Source organism: Poecilia latipinna, unplaced genomic scaffold, assembly GCF_001443285.1.
Source record: "Poecilia latipinna isolate Pla-1442-1.1 unplaced genomic scaffold, P_latipinna-1.0 Scaffold598, whole genome shotgun sequence".
Classification (NCBI taxonomy): domain Eukaryota; kingdom Metazoa; phylum Chordata; class Actinopteri; order Cyprinodontiformes; family Poeciliidae; genus Poecilia; species Poecilia latipinna.
The window spans coordinates 31,700-49,897 of record NW_015113214.1 but is presented as its reverse complement, the minus strand read 5'-3'; the positions used below and the strand labels follow the sequence as shown (position 1 = coordinate 49,897).

General features: G+C 36.7%; 1 protein-coding gene across 1 annotated transcript in view; it reads left to right on the top strand.

The window, feature by feature from the left end:
• The window catches only part of prmt3 (protein arginine methyltransferase 3), a 59,723-nt gene extending 47,376 nt beyond the window's left edge, over positions 1-12,347 (top strand). The window contains exons 14-16 of the mRNA XM_015042639.1: positions 1,679-1,729; positions 3,169-3,256; positions 12,124-12,347. Of these exons, the coding sequence (XP_014898125.1) occupies positions 1,679-1,729; positions 3,169-3,256; positions 12,124-12,233 (249 nt within the window). The 3' untranslated portion in view covers positions 12,234-12,347. The remainder of the gene's footprint in view (positions 1-1,678; positions 1,730-3,168; positions 3,257-12,123) is intronic.
• Positions 12,348-18,198: the final 5,851 nt, after the last annotated feature.

Here is an 18,198-nt window from a genome sequence, read left to right as displayed (position 1 = left end):
TTTTTTTTTTTTTTTTTTTTTTTTTTTTTTTTTTTTGCACAAAATCATTCTTAGATAATGAATATACTTTTGTTTACCAGCGGCAATTATACAGCAGTAAAACCAGATGGTCAAACATTCTGGAGCTCTGCTCGGGTTGCTAGGTGACGGTCTGGGGTTGCTAGGTTACGAGCTGGGGTTGCTAGGTTACGAGCTGGGCTTCACAGGGGTTACTGGGTGAGGGTCAGTGCCTGCTGAAGGTTTTTGAAACGGCTCATTTTTCCTGACACCAAAAACATTAACTTACTGCCAAAGACCAGCTGGATGTTTTTGTTTAAGAGTTTAGATTAAAAGCAGTAGAAGCCCAAACGGAAGTACAATAAGGTGAAAAATATACATTTTGCAAAATACATCCCCTTTATGTAAAATTATGTGTGTAATTTATAGAAACTTTTTTAACCAAAGCCATTCACTCATCAACTTCCTTGATTTTTTTTTAAATATATTAAACTACGCTTCAAACTGAAAATCTGTCACTTGTGTAATTTCCTTATCCAGACATTTATTCTCCACTGGAGCAAACACATTTAAGTGTTTTTTTTCCATAACCAATTTCCCCTTCTCTCCTGAGGATTTTTTATATTATTGCAACACTCCCATCAAAGTAGCCACCTTTGCTAATTTCATGAACTGTCGCAAGCTGCATTGTTGTTATTTTATTTTTTATTTTTTGGTCATCAGCAGAAATGTCCTCAGCGTTGTTGGTGGCTGCCTCATAATTTATTTCTGTTGTCCAGTGACAAGTCTCTGATGAGGTGAAGGAAAGCACATGGGGCGTGTTGCAGACTCAGCGTGAATACTCAAACATCACACTGAACCGGTTTTATTTTAGAAGCGAGGTTTAAGGAGACATACTTGGAATATCTTTAATAATTGGGATATTTTAGTTCCCCAGATCATATACGCTTGGTGCATCTGAAAGGTGAGAATGTGAAAAATAGTGTATATGAAACAAGAAAGGTGCAATAATCTGGTTGCATTTGTTTGCAACACATTTTTATTCAGTTACAGTATTCAGTCTGTCATTAAATGTGTTTAATGTTATTTTTCTAATATTAGCTACAATCTTACTATGTATTTTCATCTAGTTTCTGATGTAAATATCTTAGTATACTTGAAATAAATTTCAAATAACTTCATGAAAATATAGGAGTTTGTTTTAAGTCAATAATTTAAAAACTTGTTCCACTAGCAGATTATTTCATTTATAGGACATTTTTCTTATGTTGTAAAATAATCTACCAGTTAAACTACTCGCTTTTCATCAATAATAAGGAATTGTTTACTTAAAACAAGCTGAAAAGCTACTTGTTAGTTTTGTCTTATTTCAAATGTGCTAAGATATTTACACTAGAAACTAGACCAAAAATATTTAAGATTTTGTGTTTTTTTGCAGTGTGATGCTGTAGTTTGTAGTTGGACTGCAAACGTTTGGTATCTGCCAGGAGAAAACCACGGCAGAAAAATGTTAAACAGTTTTTAATATATTTTTCCTGGACAAAAACATCCTATTAAGTCCTTTTGTGCTCATTGACACCCGGCTTTTCTGCTCTGCATGTCAGAGCCGCCGCGTAGTCAAACAAATTCAGGGGTTTATTTTACTGCCACAATTTAACACAACTCTCATATTTCATTGCAGGCAATTGTCGGCTACTTTGACATTTTCTTCGACAAAGGCTGCAGCAACAAGGTGAGCAGCAGCAGCAGCAACATCCAAGCCATTTAACAGAAACTCAATTATGTTCACGCCTTGGCGTGTTTCTCCTCCCTGAGGCGTTCACTGGCAATCGACGAGCGTCTTAGCCAACTGCTGATACAAGCACTTACCCAGCAGAGCCTGGCCAGTTGGAACAGCTGATGCCAAGCTCTGTGAGCAACAAGGACGTGCCTTTTGATTGCACCTCCTATTGTACCTGGGAACCAAGGCGCATGCAGTGGCTGAACCAGTAAATTACAGTTTCCACTGGGGGCTGAAGCTGGAACAATGTGAAAAACATAGTAATATCTTTTTGCTTCAAGAGTATAGTGGTATCAGGGACCAAGCAATAGAACAAAGTGATTTTAAAATGAGTTGTAGAAACTAGGGGAGCACCGATTTATCAGTGTTGATTTCCTTAGATTGTGATCGGTTAATTTTTGCATGTGAAGCCGATCTGATCAACCGATCTTATCTACTTCGGTAAATGTTAAGGTTCGACTGACAGACCGGCCTACCAGGTCACGTCTGCATGTTTACAGTTAACAACAGTTACCCCACTGTTTCCAGGTCAGCAACTTTCTTGCTATATTTCAGACAAAAAAAGTGGTATCGCTCATAAAAGGAATTGGCTTTTAAAAGATTGTTAATCTGAGATCAGCCAAAAAAACTGCAATCGATGCACAACTAGTGGAAACAGATGGACTTTTACAGAATGAAATTGATGATTTACGTAGCTTTTATACGTTTGTTAAAACTGTCACTATGTCGTGACTGTGTAGTATGAGACAGATAATCTAAGTGTTCAGTCTCCTCCATCTTCTCCCTGAGCTACTATTGCTGAACCAAAGACAGCCAATCAGAGCCAGGAGGAGGGTCTTACTGCTGTCAATCAACCTCAGAAAGGCACTGCTAAGAAACTAAACCGTTTATTTACCGGTGGCCATGCTAACTAGCTTTAGCATTTGCTACACACTCTGCTGACAGGTAGAAGCTGTAACATAGCAGAGAGCGAGCAGTTTACAGAAGGTGATTGACAGCGCAAAGGCCCGCCTCCTGGCCCTGATTGGTTGTTTCTAGTTAGCACTGTGGGAAACCAGAGGTGCTCCATTTTGTTTCCACAGATTATCTGTCTCATACCATACTTTTCAACAAATGGGGACATTTTTTTTATAAAAGTTACAAACTGCAGGTTTACTGCTATATTTAAGTATTAAAAGCAGATTTTATGTAGGATTTTATAATATTAAATCTAGCAAGTTGAATTTTATTGCTTATTTTTAATACACTGTTTTTGAGAATAATATCTCTTCTTCAGGATTAAAATTTTTTATTCTACTACTAGATGTTTCAGTAAACTTTGTATCCCTAATTCTTACAGGGGATTGATTTTTCTCATGTTTTGAATTATTTTTTTATTGTTTCTTCTTTAGGTGACATTCTCCACAGGCCCTCAAGTTACAAAAACCCACTGGAAACAGACGGTCTTCCTTCTAGAAAAGCCCATTTCTGTTAAAGCAGGTCAGTAACCACTTATTAGTATCATTTTTATTCATCACTGTCACGTTAAATTAAAATTAATTATTTAAAACACCCCTCCAAAACTGTCTGAATTGTTAATTTTACTATTTTTTTCCACTGTTTATCCAATGACGTTTTACACCAATGAACTTAAAAATATGGGAAACGTAGTTATGCTCTGCAATTTGAGGATATAAATTAAAATTTTTATTGTTTGTGGCTATTTAAAGGCAATCAATTGATACTGAAGCAGCCGACATTAATTTGCACTAAATGACTTGATTTCTTTTCTTAATTACTGGTGTCACCTCCTTTTTACACCTTCTTTTCTCGTACTGTTTTCATTTTATCACACATAATTTATGGTTCTCTCGGATGTCTGGTGAGAATTTCATGTCAATTACACTTTTAGAAATAATGGAGCTGCCAGTCTTTTCAGCACTTCTCTTGCCTGCTGTATATCCTTCAGCTGCGATTTATTTAGCTGGCTCTCTCAGGCATTGAGGTTGCATCTTTGCAAGTTGCAGCAGGCAATCTGTCTGTGACAGCGACTCAGACAGGCTTGTTGACGCTCTGAATCTGTCACCCACAGTGATAGGGAAGGATCAGAACAAATCACACATCAGAGAAAACATGTAAAACTTCATCAGATATCAGCTTGGATGCTGCAGAATCATGACAAAAGAATAGCAGTATTAATGTTTATAAAATCGCTTTATCCGCAGTTTGAAATGGAGGGAAATGTATCAATATGGTGTGAGGATCTTTTGTTTGAAAAGAAAAGCACTGATTGCTCCAGCAGGATTTAATGTTAATATCAGCTATAGAATCAACAAAACTATCAAATAACTCTTTATAAATCACGTTTTGAAATTCTAGGATTCAGTTTTAAACTGTGTATGCAGTATCTTTGCTTTTTTTTGTCGCACTCTGAATGTTTAAATCAGTGATCATCCAATAAATTTCAGTATCAAAGATAGCTGCAGTATATAACTTTTATTTAAAAAAAAAAAAGTACTGTCACCAATTTGTAATAGTGTGATAGGAAACAGATAATCTTAGAAAAGATTGGTACTATAGCTGTCTGAAGAAATGAACCATTCCTGGTCAAAAACAACCAATCAGAGCCAGAAAGGGGGACTTACCACTGTCAATCACCCTCAGGAACGCGCTGCTAAATCTGCTAATGGCAGAAAAACAACTTACAATTACAGGAAAACTTTTAACTGCTGTCATTGGTGACGATGTTACTAGCTTTAGCATTCACAACCGGCTCTGCTAATGAGGAGAAGCTATATCGTAGTAGAGAACAAGAGGGTGAGAAGTGGCACGCACACAGGCATGATTGACAGTGCTAAGAACCACCTCACGGCTCTGATTGGTGGTTTGATTGATTGGAGGAACTTGAATTTTCTATTTTTTTTTTTAACTACAGATTATCTCTCATAATATACTGTCAGGACACAGTGACAATTTGAACAAATATTTTATTTATATACTGCAACTGTAATTAGGGGGAAAAAAAATCTGTTTCCTATGTAAAAAAAAATAAAAATAAAAAAATGTTCCTTCACTAGTGACCCTTGGAGCTTCTGGCTGACTTATTGAATCAATAAATCACTTCACAACAATTGAATTAAGTATCTCAAAAAACAAAGCATCATGCCCTGAGCTAAAGAAATTAATAATATTAATAAATGAAAAATTTGATTCTGTCACTTTACACCAATACACAAACTGGTAGGCCACTTGGGGCGAATCAAACCCACAGCCTCCCGACTCCTTTACCCCTGATGTGCCGATGAATGAAGCACAGGACTGGCTGTCGACTTCCTGAGCAGGAATCAGATGAAATCTACGGTAATAAATGACCCGCGCTGCGACAGAGGTGGCTGATGTCCGATAGCCTGTGGCCGCGCTCAGCCGCCGCCGCCTGCTGCCAACCTGATAAGAACGTCAAAAACTCTGACGCTGCGCAAATGCTGCGGGACGCTTTAAACTTTGCTGCCTCAGATAAACAATTAAGGGGATATAAAAGAGGACAATGAATTACAAGGAGAAGGATAAAACAGGTTTGTTTTTAAGATTGATATCAACTCAGTACACAACTTTGGTCGCAAATGCCAGGGTGCCTTTGGTACAGATGTGTTTATGCTTCCTAAAGCTTCTCAGAGACTTGGAGAACATAATACAACTTCATGTCAGAACATTGGTGGGATAAGTGAAATAATGAGGCATTGTATTTTCCAGGTGAGGATTAACTGGGAAAAAGAAAGTAGTTTGAAGAAAATTAATTAAACTTTTCACACTTCATTCTCTATCCAATGTGATATTGATCCATTTATTTATTAATTGTATGACCACTATAAAAAAGATCAGCAATAAATTCATAGTGAACCTTTTTTATCTATTAACGGAATCGAAAAGCAAGAGTCTCGATAAGCATAAAATTTGTGTAAAAAGTTGTGTAGGAAAGTATAAATACTTGGTTTAGTGAGTTTAAGGTGATAGTTTAAAAAAGCTACAATGCACCAAAGAGTCTTTGGCTTTGGTCTGCCCTTGAAACCCCACAGATCCCAATCCACTCGAGCCTCAGTGGGCTCTGCTTCAGTAAGCCTGAACCTCAGCGGTTTTTCCCTGCAACCTCCAGAACCCAGTGGATCCATTTCCAACGTCCTAGTGCCAAACACAGCAGGATATCCTCTGTGGTCGTCTGACAAAGCCGTTTCTTTGCAGTCCTGAGCTATTTCCATCTGGAAACAAAAGGAAGTGTCTTCCACAAAAATTTAAAGGGGATCTATTATAGAAAATCCACATTTTGCCTGTTTTTGTACTTCTGTTTCAGTCTCAGCTGCTTCTTAAAACAACACAAACTCTTAAAAAAACATCCAGCTGTTTTTGATTATGCTATTGCCTAGCAACACCAGCCAAGACCAGCCTCATTACCTAGCAACCCCAGCATGTTTGGTCAGCTGGTTTTACCACTGAATGTGCTGAACAATGGCTGCTAGAAAAGACGAGTGTTTTGTTGTTGACTTGCCAACTTGAAACCACTTAGTGAGGCATTTGTGTTGGTTGTGCAGGAAGTGCCACTTCTGCTTTTCAAAGATGTACAATTGCACATCACAACCACAGGTTTATTATTGCATCCATGCCATGCTGATGCAATATTTCAATCAAAAGGAGCTGCAACCAAGTGTTAAGGGCAAATAGTAAAGTTTATTTTTATAGCACATTTTCAGTTTAAAGTGCTTTACACCACAAAAACATATGAAACAAGCAATTAACTAGTCAAATGATATCAAAATCATCAAATATGTTGGGCAATATTGCCTTACTACTAATCAAACTTTAAACATTTCATGGAAGTCAGTGTTTCAGCATCTTTGCAGTTCTCTGGAAGTTTGTTCCATATTTGTGGCAACTGGAAACTGAATGCTGTTTCTCAATGACTGTAGGCTTTTAGCTGGCCAACATTTCTACATTAAAATATTTCTAAGAAACAGCAATGCAAAAATACAAAATATTACCAAGTATTTTTTTCTAGTTTCTAGTGCAAATGTCTTATTACACTAGAAATAAGACAAAACAAACTTACAAGTAACCTTTTAGTATTTTAGTTCCTCTGGCAGATTATTTCTCTTATAACAGGACTTTTCTCCCTTGTTATAAGTGAAATAATTTGCCAGGTGAACTAATACTTTTTCATCAATATTAAGGAATTATTGACTTAAAACAAGCTGAAAAGTTTCTTGTTAATTTTATCTTATTTCAAGTGGTCAAATATATTTGCATTAGAAACTAGGCCAAAAATATGTGGTAAGATTTTGTGTTTTTGCAGTGAGAATTTTGGGTATTAATGGCCCAAATGATCAGAAATGTTTGAAATATGTCATTCCTGGTGTATTAAAGCTATAAATAGGATTTATTTTCTGAAATGAAGTTTTAATTTCTTTTGACTGGAGCAGTTTAATGGAAGGAGAAAAAGAGTGTTGGGTGTTGATGTGCTCCTCCACTCCTCTCAGTGGTCGTAAACCCAAAATAGAGTTTTTAACGGCATCCATCGGCTGTCTGCTAGGTTCTCACGGCGTTCTTTACAGCACACAAACTGCGTCACAAAACTTCCATAAACTCCCCTGCAGGAGAGTGACCTTGAAGAAGCTTGAACTCTTTCCTCTCCTGGTTGTTGACATCTCCAGGACTTCCAGGCCAAAGCATGGTGTTGCTTGATGTTTGCTCTGGCTGTGATGATTTATTGTGACGGAGGCCGGATCTTATTTGATGCGTTGGTACGAGCGGAGCAGTAATTAACTCTTGCACTGTGCTGCTGGGGGAGGTTTGTGCTGGGAGAGGGGCGAACACCGCCAGCCAGCAGCCTGGAACAAAACATCCCAGCAAATCCTCCTGGCTGGCAGCGTAATAAATTAAACAGCAAATTATTTGTCATGCCCTGGTGTGTTTGTGTAGCTCCGCTATTGAAAAGGATGGGCTTCTTTTTTTACATTTTTACCTGCTTAATTCCTTTTTTTCTTGTGAATTAAAGTCCCATGAAGCTCTAGGTGAGGCGTGCTCCCGGTGCTCAGATCCTGTAAAATACGCGTGTGAGTTCCTGTCCGGCCCTTTATTGGTCAGTCATGTGGTCTTTGTTGCTTTTATGACTCACCTTTTCTGTCCTGTGTGGAGGTGGACCTCTTCCATATCTACCCGCCCCCCAGCGCACACACACCCTCGCTTTGTTCATGCGCTTTGGGCCTTCCTCCTCCTCCTCTTCCTCCATTGTTTAAACGCTGAAGGTCCTTGAACTGCCAAAGTCGAGCTCAGAGTTTATTGTGGCTGTTATTCAACACATGGGCTGGATTTGTGTGGAAGCTGGTGTTTGTGATGTACAGTACTACAACTTCTTCTTTTCTTTTTTTACTGACTCTACACTAAAGATGGAGGATCTAGGAAGTGGAAAAATATTAGATTTTTAGATGGAACAAAGGGACATGCTAAGAAAATAGAAATAATAAAAAAATAAGTTAAAATATAATGATTTTATTCTTAAAATGTGACTTTTTTTCTCACATTATTATGGTTTTATTGTATTATTTCAACTTTATTCTCATATGATTTTATTATCTAAATATTATGAATTTATCCTCACATTATTATGACTTAATTATTGTATTATTTTGACTTCATTCTTGTACAACTTTTATCTTAAAATATGAATTTATTCTATTGCAATTTTAATCTCATATTATTTCGACTTTATTCTTATACAGCTTTATTCTTGAAATATTATGACTTTATTCTATTATTTTCACTTTATTCTCGTATTATTTTGTCCTTATTCTTGTACGAGTTTATTCTCAAAACATTGACGTTATTCTACTTTTTTGACTTTATTCTCTTAATCTTTAGTGGAGATGTTGTGGTAATAAAATCTCCACATAACTTTATATTTTGGTTTGTCTGATGATGTAATTGTTAATTATCAAATGATTTGATAATTAATTGATTTTGATCAGTTACTCAGTACTTGAGTAGCATTTTTTTTTATCAAATACGTTTTTACTCTTGAGTAATTTGCTACTTTTTACTTTAACTTGAGTATAAATATGTAGAAGTAGTGCTGCTCTTACTTGAATATGATTTTTGTCTGCTCTACTAAGGAGATGTGTGTGTGTGGATGCGTGTGTGTGCACCTCGTTTCTTCTAATCCCCCTAAATAAAATCCAGTGCATGCAGTGCATGTGGATGCAGATGCAGTAGACATGTGTGCAGACTGGTTGTAACATGAATAGCTCCAATCTGCAGAGCTGTATATTCTGATTGTAATTTCATGGAGGAAAGCAGTGTTTGGCTGAGACAAGCTGTTTCCAGAGGCCTGCCTGTGCTTAATGACGGTGGCATGGTGATGTACGACGCCGCAGCGAAAGCCCGGCTCCGTTCCTCGACTCATTTCCACACATGGTTAACTCGTTGGGATCTGAGCGGCCAGTTTACCCAGAGCTCCCAGGCCCCTCTTCCATGGGGAGTTTAGTTTGACTGATTGCAGCAGGGCCGCTGGAGTCGCACCCTGACTTAACACAAATTCTGTCAATGATTGTTTGTATGCTTCACCAGTTCAATCTGAAACACTGAGGATTACTTGGACGGTTAATTGCAAAGTTGTTTTAGGGGGAATGTCGTTTTTTTTCTGTCTTGTAACAGAATGTTGTCAAAGCTCAGGCCTCTGTGGCATTAAACATCTTTTTCTTTCTTTTTCTAGTAAAGCTTTTTTTAAATCCTACATCAGATATCGATGACAATGAAACCGACCCATAATGGCAGATCTGTTCTAATTCTATGCTTTGTGCTCTGAGAGATGTCAAGCTTTATTATTTATTTTACAATATATTTATAACTCCTAATTGCATTTCAAAACCATTTAAAAGGTTTGTTGCTGTTATTTTATACATGTTTGATCCAGGTAGTCAACCATTTGTTTTTCAGTTTCTGTATTTCACATTTTCTGTTATACTTCTAATTGCACTAATTGAACAAATTAAAGTTGATTTTACACATTTGACCAATTTTGTGAAGCCATTTGTGTATTTAAGTGTGCCATGCTGGTGCAGAGTTATTAAATAAATTTATAATTCTGCACATTTATGTCTATTTTTAAAAAATAGAAATGTTTTAAGTCAATTCTGCACTGATTTTCTGTATGGGATCGGTATTGGCCGATACTAAACCTCAGATATCTGCATCGGAATCAGAAGTCAAAAAAGTAAATCAGTGAATCCTTAGTCAAAATTTGTTTAAATTTGTAAGAGAAGCACCAGGGGGAGGCGCTGCAGAAAGCCAAAATATTACCAGAATGTGTGGAAGAAGAAGCTTTGATCAGATGATCAACATTTTTCTATTTTTCTGTTTTTTACACCTATATGCAGTTACTTGTTAAGTTACTTTAGTTCTTTTTTTAAGTGAACTAACATATTTGCACTAGAAGCTACTAAAAGTACTTGGTAAGATTTTGTGTTTTTCAGGTTAACTTTCCAACCTACAGCCAACATGTATATGTGTTAGAATGGCCTATTCAAAGTCCAGATGTAAATCCAATTTAAAAATTGACTGAACTTGAATTATTTTCCAAAGCAGAAGGTGCAACTAAAAAAATCCTCTAAATCAGAGTAGTTGATTTAAAATGAATTTTTAGTAGATTGTAATTACAAATATTTATAAAATGGTGACACTTTTTAAAAATATTTTGAGGACTAAATCGTGTTTTGCATTGCTCGCCGCTGTCGGGGTTTGCTCTCCCTGCAGCAGCGGCGTCGGACCTGGAGCGTGGCGCCTCGGGTCCGTGACGTTGCCACGGTAACGAGTGAGTCGTGGCAGCAGCGACGACGGACGTGTTGCGGGAGAAACGGGCGCAGTCAGCATTTTCCTGCTCTCGTCCTCTAACCTGCGAGCGTAGCGCAGCGCGACAGGACGCCGGTTTGCCGTTTCACTAAACATTCATTTACCTCCAGCAGTCAAACGGGAAGTTAATCGGAGCGATTATGCGTCATAACGTTGCGTCGCCGCTGTAGGTGTGTTTCCTCGTGTCTGCCATCTGGAGATATGAGAGCATCTGCATTGCCATGCACAGTCCTGCTTATTAAGACACATTAAAGCATATTGGCTTCACGCACATCATCATTTCTGCAAGCAGCAGAGCGCTCATGCTGCAGAGGCCCGAGCTCGCGCAGTCAGCAGCAGCGTTCTGCTGCAGGGCATCAGGAAGACTTTCATTTTGTTACGAACGCTCTGATCGATGTCTGACTTGGTGTTTTCTGTCTTTTGGTGCGTTTTCATTTCGCTTCACGTCTGATGTGTGGAAGCGTTGGTAGGCTGTTGTGCTTAATGACGTAGAGAATGTCCCAAAAGTAAACACCAGCTGCAGCGGCGTGAACTTTGGAGTCAACAGAAATTAAATTAACTTCTCATGTACATTTTAAATGGATTTTTTTGGTGCTTTTGTCAGGAAAGACGTGGAGATTTTTCCACACATAGAAATTAACAGTGAATCATGACCACTGGCAGAGAATGATTTATTCTCAGAATTCTGACTTTAATCTCAGAATTTGGAATCTTTTCTCAAATTTGGACATTTTTCCTCAGATGTTTGAGTCAAAATTCTGACTTTTTATAAAAATGTTGACTTTTTTCTCAGGAATATTTTTTCTCGAAATGTTAACTTTTTTTCTCAAAAGTCTGACATTTTTTCTGAATTCAGTCTATTTTTTCTCAAAATTTTGGCTTTTTTCCATCAGAATTGACGCTTTTCTCAAAATTGTGATTTTTTTCTCAGAATTTTTAATTATTCTTTCAGAATTCAGACTTTTACCTCAGTATCTTGACTTTAGTATCAAAGTTCTGTCTCTCTACTCAAAATTCTGACTATTTTCAGGATTCTTACTTTTTTCAAAATTCAGACTTTCTTCCTCAAAAGTTGGACTTTAATTGCAGAATTCAGAGTTTAATCTCAGAATCATAATTGGATAAGTTGTTTGAAAATCCATTCTTAAACTCAAATCTACCAAATAAATTTCGATCAAGCTTTCAGTGTGAATTAACAGCAGGTTTACAAATCCTATAACAAGGACGAAACAGTAATGTGATTATTTTTCATATGTTAATTACATAATCGACATGCACCTTAGAATATTTGGATTTTTACATAGATGGACACAGAGGTAGGATTCTGAGATTAAAGTCAAAAATATTTTTTCTCTTTTCTTCTTCATCATCAGCACATTTTCAGCTATGAATGTCATATTGTTGAGCCACAGGGCCTTCCGTATTTTGTATGTGAATATAAACCAATGTGTTGTTTGTCTTCCTGTTTGCTTCAGGAGAAGAGCTGAAGGGAAAGATCACCGTTCGTAAAAACAAGAAGGATCCGCGCTCACTCTTTGTCACCTTTGACCTTCCAGACAGGAAGCAGACTTACACCCTCCAATGATGTCACCCATCATAGTATCTATGTAACCAATTATAGCTCTGATTTCATTTTACTTTTTTGATAATTCATGTACTGAGCAAAATAAAGGACAAAGTCCTGATAATTTGGTCATCCACATTGTGTCTACTTGTTTAAAATTATTTACACTCTTTTTATTCTTTGCGTCATTGTAAGCATTTATGTAAAAAATATAATTGGATACATTTTTTCCTCCCAAAGTTGGAAAACTTTATTTTATCACTTACTGATAAAAGTACATAAAAAGAAAGATCCAACACGTATTGTTTGGGTTTTTATAAGTTTTATAAGTCCTAATCTCAGAATTCTGACAGTTACATTATTTTTGCTTTTTTCTGCCATAATATTAAAAATTGAGATAATTCAGCAAACTTTCATGCTTCTCACATGACCCAGTTTCAGACTTTTTTTTCTCAAATTTGTTTTTCCTTCTGCTGAACTCCAGAGGGTTCGCCTTGCTGCACTCCCACTTTCAGTTTCATTTTGGTGGCAGAAAAGCAAAAAATGGTTCCCTTTGTTGTTAAGATGTGTGTGGCTTATAAAGTGACCTCTGTCCACATTGAGTTCATGCTGATTGATGGGAAGTGCTGATGATTTCTCCCTTGCTTGGAGCCAACTTATCCCCGGTGATTTAAAACTTTAGTCATTTTGGCCGCTGCGCTCCTGGGAGCGCTGCCATTTCCTGTGTGAAGGATTTTTGGTTTGAACAAACTTCTTTGTTCAATTTCTCACCTACAAAAAGTAAACAAAATGTGCAAAAACCCTACACAATTGTAGAAAAAAGCTCTTAAAACATGTTTGCTTTGCTATTTGTTTCAAATTAAACACACAAGACAGAAACTCTACAAACTAAGAAGATGCTATGTGTTGTTTTTTTTTATTCAGTGATGAGTAGAAAATGTAAAAAGCCCTCAGAGCTGACTGTTCTTTTGTGAAAAGATTATGTGCTTTTGCCAAGAATTTCTTCCTCTTATTGTTTTACTCTGAGCTGCACAAGACTTCGCCGGCAGCATCATCCATCTTCCACGGGTTTCAGGGACAATACTAAAAGGTACTTTAGCTTAAAAAGGCTGACTTAAACCTCTTTACATACTCCACTGAGCAGCTCTGCTTACAATTAAATATTTTTTCTGGCTGTGATGATGAATCCTGAGCTCTTAAACGTGTAATCGTCTAGAGTGGTCATGTTTTCTGATGTATTTCTGCTGCTACTTCTGAGTTATTTTTATTAAACTGGTTATATTAGAATGACTTAAATCAACATTTATACCTATTTTTGGCATATTTGCATCACCTGGTGTCATTTTATCTTGCTTTTAATGATTTGATTTGCCCAGTTTTGTTACTTTTAGTATTTGACTGACGCTTGTCTGTGACGTTACATTGTGACGTTTTAATATCTCTCTTGAAAGGTAGAACGTAACTAGAATAAACATTGTAGGAATTTAAGTATCGTTTGCAAAAAATAACCACAAATGGGTAAAGATTGTAGTAAGAATAGCAATGCTGCAACACATTTTTTACTCAAGTAAAAGTAAAAATTAGCTGTTCAAGAAATTACTCAAGAATAAAAAGTCTAATTACATTACTAGTAAAAACTACATCATAAAATGGATTAAAATATAAACTTATGTTGAAATGTTGATATTTTAAGGACCAAGATGAAAATATTCATATAAAAAACATAATTACAAAACAGAATCAAACAAAATAAACATTTTTGTTCATTTTTCAATCAAGTTATCACAGAATAATTCAAGTAAAAGCAAAAAGTACAGAGTACTAGAGTAATTTTTTTAAAGTTACTCAAGTAAATGTAACTAGTTACTACCCATCTCTTACAGTAACTATCCACTTGATGGAGGTTGTTTCCTGAAAGTGTTGATTCTTCAGTCTGCTGATTTTGACCACATGATGGCGCTAGAATGAGTGACACTGGCTTCTCAAAAGCCTGTTTTCTGGCGTGCAGCTTGAAAGCAAATACACTGCAAAAACACAAAATCTTAGTCTAGATTTTAGTGCTAATATCTTAGTTCTCTTGAAAAAAGACAGAAATAATTCACAAGCAACTTTTCAGCAAGATATGGGAGCTTGATTTAAGTTGATAATTTCTTAAATGAATGAATAATATATTATTTTGTTAAAAGATCTTTGGTTTTAACATGATTCAGATGGAAACCATCCATCAGAAAAGAAAACAGCCTGTAGTGACAAAACATCTGATATCAAGTTTCACGACTGCAAAATTGAACAACTTGGAATATAAACCGGAAACTGGGAAGGTTCTGATTATGATGATGATGATGCTGATGCTCTGGTTGACCCCCTCTGCTGAATCACCGCCTCCCTTCGCGCTGGCAATGATTGCAGCCTCTTATCTCCCAGGCGACAGCGAGCCTGATCAATTAAACTGCGCCACCTCATGTAATTAACAGGCGCAAAGGGACACGGGAAAACACCCCACACTCCTCCTCTTCCTCCTCCTCTTCCTCCTCCATGGTGCCTACTCAATCAACTTCTGTACTCTGTCAATGTAAGATTCACAAACGATAACTTCAAATCACCCATTAGACCACAAAAGCTGAACAAACCAGCAACTTAATGCATTTAAATTACATTTATGCGCATTTTTAGGAGCTGAAATGTGCAAACCACTCTCTGCAGGCGTGATGAATGAAACATCCGAACTGTTTCTGGCGATCATATAAGCGCTGATTGCGTGTGCGTCAGTCCTTGAGCTGGAGAAGCAGAAATCAATTACAATTATTCTCTGTTGACAATGTAATTAAACTCCTGGCGGCGGCTAATACAGCCGCTTCTGCTTCTTATCTGGAGCGGAGGGAGATTTACAAGCGGAAGGAGCGCAGCGTGCAAATGAAGAGGAGCCAGAGTCTCTGCGCTGAATCCAGCGGGGAGGAGAGCGAGTCGGCCCGCAACCCGCAGCTGCCCCGCAACCCGCAGCTGCCCCGCATGGGCTCAGCGCAGCTCAGCAAGGCAGAGACTGGTAGTAACTAGTTACATTTACTCAATTACATTATTTGAGTAACTTTTTTAAATGTACTTCTAGGAGTATTTTTACTTCTCTGTTCTTTTTACTTTTACTTGAGTAATTTTATGATGAAGTATTGAATAACATTTCTGGATTTTCTAACCACTCAAGAAAAAAAAAGGAAAAAGTTTTACTAAAAAATCACCAGACAGACTCACACCTGCACTGCAGGTTTTGTTAAAGTTTTATAAGTTTGTTAGGGAAAGAAACTGATTTGGAAACATTTTATGTTATTGTTACTTAAATAAATTATTGTCATTTCCGTCCTTAACATATCAACATTTCCACTTTACATTTGATCCATCTGTTATGTAATTTTTAAATGATTAATAATTTGGTCAGTTACTCAGTACTTGAGTAGGCTTTTTTTTTCCCAAATACTTTTTTTACTCTTAACTGAGTAATTTCTTGGACTGCTACTTTTACTTAAGTTAAAATATATTGAATTAAAGCTGCTCATACATGACTATCATTTTAGCTGCTCTTCCCATCTCTGGAAGCAACTAGTTACTCAATTATGTTTAATTAAGTAACTTTTGTGGAAAAAAATTTACTTTTTGGAGTATTTTTACTACGTTGTACTTTTTACTTTTATGTGAGTAATTTTATTATATCACTACTCTTACTTGAGTAAAATCTCTGGATTCTCTACCCACTGAATACATTTTAGCCCTTACTTGAGTCATTTCTTGGAAAGTAACTTTTTACATTTACGTGAGTAAAGTTCTCCGGCACCATTTCACAAATTTATATTCTTTTGTGTATAAAATCAGTGACTCCTAATTGCCCAAATTATTGCTGAAATATCTGATAGTAATATAGATATAAAGTTATTATAAAGTCTAATAGGAACATAATGGTTGTAATTATTGCTGATTATGATTTTAATAATACTAAAGCCATCTAATTGAAGCTCTATTTTCCTTTCTCATTTCAGGCTTTTGCAGTTTTGTCGTATAATAGCTCACTGTTTCGAAGTTGCTTTAATTTATTATAGTTGGATTAAAGGCCACATTCCCTCATATTTCAATCAAAACTGATAATGTTTTCAGAAAATAATATGAAATTATTTCTGAAATATATATGAAATTGGAAAAACAATCACATATAGTTTATGCTGCAAATGGTTTGTTTACAGAAGTAGGAAAAAGACAAAAAAGTGATATTCTGGTGCAAGATTGGGACAAATTGTCCAGAAATTGTTGGTTTAGTAGGTGATTCTTGCAGGATCGGTGTTGTGGAAACCCCCTCCTTTTTACGCCCCCCAAACTATTAACATGAGAGCAATTATCAGATGTTTTCCCTCCTGCAGAAACCACATAATCCAGTTTCCAGGATTCACCAGGGGAACTTCACATTCATACATCACTGAAGAAAGATGTATGAATGTGAAGTGATCCAACTTTAAAAGTTATGTTATCAAATTAAATTTATTCAAGTAAGTATAAATACTTTAAATGTATTAAGTTGTCATATTAAACAAAGTAGGTTTGACAAACTGAAATGAGTTACAATTACAATTGTTACAATTGTAGCAAATTGACTTTTTTTATTGGAGCTCTGTTCTTTTTTCAGTGGAGTACTTGCAAACTTAAGAATAAAAATAAGATTATCTTTATTTTCTAGAAATTCCCCCTCCCCCATTTTTATTGCCGCCCTGGGCAACTGCCCCCGCTGATTGGTTTAACGACTTGGATTCGCCTTTTCGTACCTTCTTATTTGTACACTGAAAATAGAGAGAATGTGTTTATCGGTCTCAAGCAATCAAATTATTTACATTTGTTTACCTTTACAACTTAAGAAATTAACTTGAATAAACCTGATTTGATTAATTGTGACCATTTATCAAATTTCTTTTTAAATTTGGAGCTGCATTATCTTTTCCCCAGTGCAGTTATTTCGTACCAAACCGTTTCGAGTACGAAATGGAGCCATCTGGGAATAGCAGACAGCTCTCTGCGTCATGGTAACTGCGTCAAATTGGAGCTCGAAACATTGACGTGTCACATCAACTCTGACGACTGAGAGCATAAAGTAATTTTCCATAATCTGTTCATCGAGTGTTGTACGAAAATGTGAAATATGATTATCTGGAGGGAAGGAGGAAACGTGAACTGACCCAAAGACAATTACAAGAAATTAAACAGAAACGTCTGAGTAGTTTGACCCGAGATGAGCGATCGGAACTGAAAATAAATAATTTAGCTTTGTGTCTTAATATAACGAGTTTGCTTTACGGAGCTCATTTTCCTTTAGTGTCTGCAGTTTCACTTTATGGCGGCCTGCTGTCCTCATAACTGGAAGAAGAGACTAGGCCTCGTGATTTCTTTGTAAGTGATAAGACAAAGGAGACATAAAGACATTACAGCCAGCCTCCTGACATTTTTTTTCTTTGCATCCTCCAGTAACAGAAAGAGCAGGACAATGGTATGCGCAATGCAGTGTTTTGGAATCAGCTGTCACTGCTTCCAGTGGAGGCTCCAGTGGTTGGCTCCGGGTCCTCCTGACGCGTGTGAGTCCATAAAACAAACTTCTTCCTGCGCAAGACTTTGAACAAATGAGTAGCTCTGAATAGACTTTTTTTTTAAAACCTGATCAATGCTTCTATCAGTGACGCGTCTCGCCTCAGTCGCGCTGTGCGTAAAACCGACTAGCTGGGTGGAAAAAAGAAAAACTATTTATAGTTCAGGTCATTTTTAGCTCAACTTAACCTTTGATTTCACCCGAATTAGATACTTAAAAGCAAAAGTTTTAACTTTTTCTTCCTTAAATCATTTCTCTTTTAATTCCCATTTGGTGCGGAAAGCATAATAAACAAACTTTATTACTATAAAAGGCCATAATCGAGATTGTATATCAGCATAGAATTAAAACTCCAGCATGAACCCGGTCGGGTTC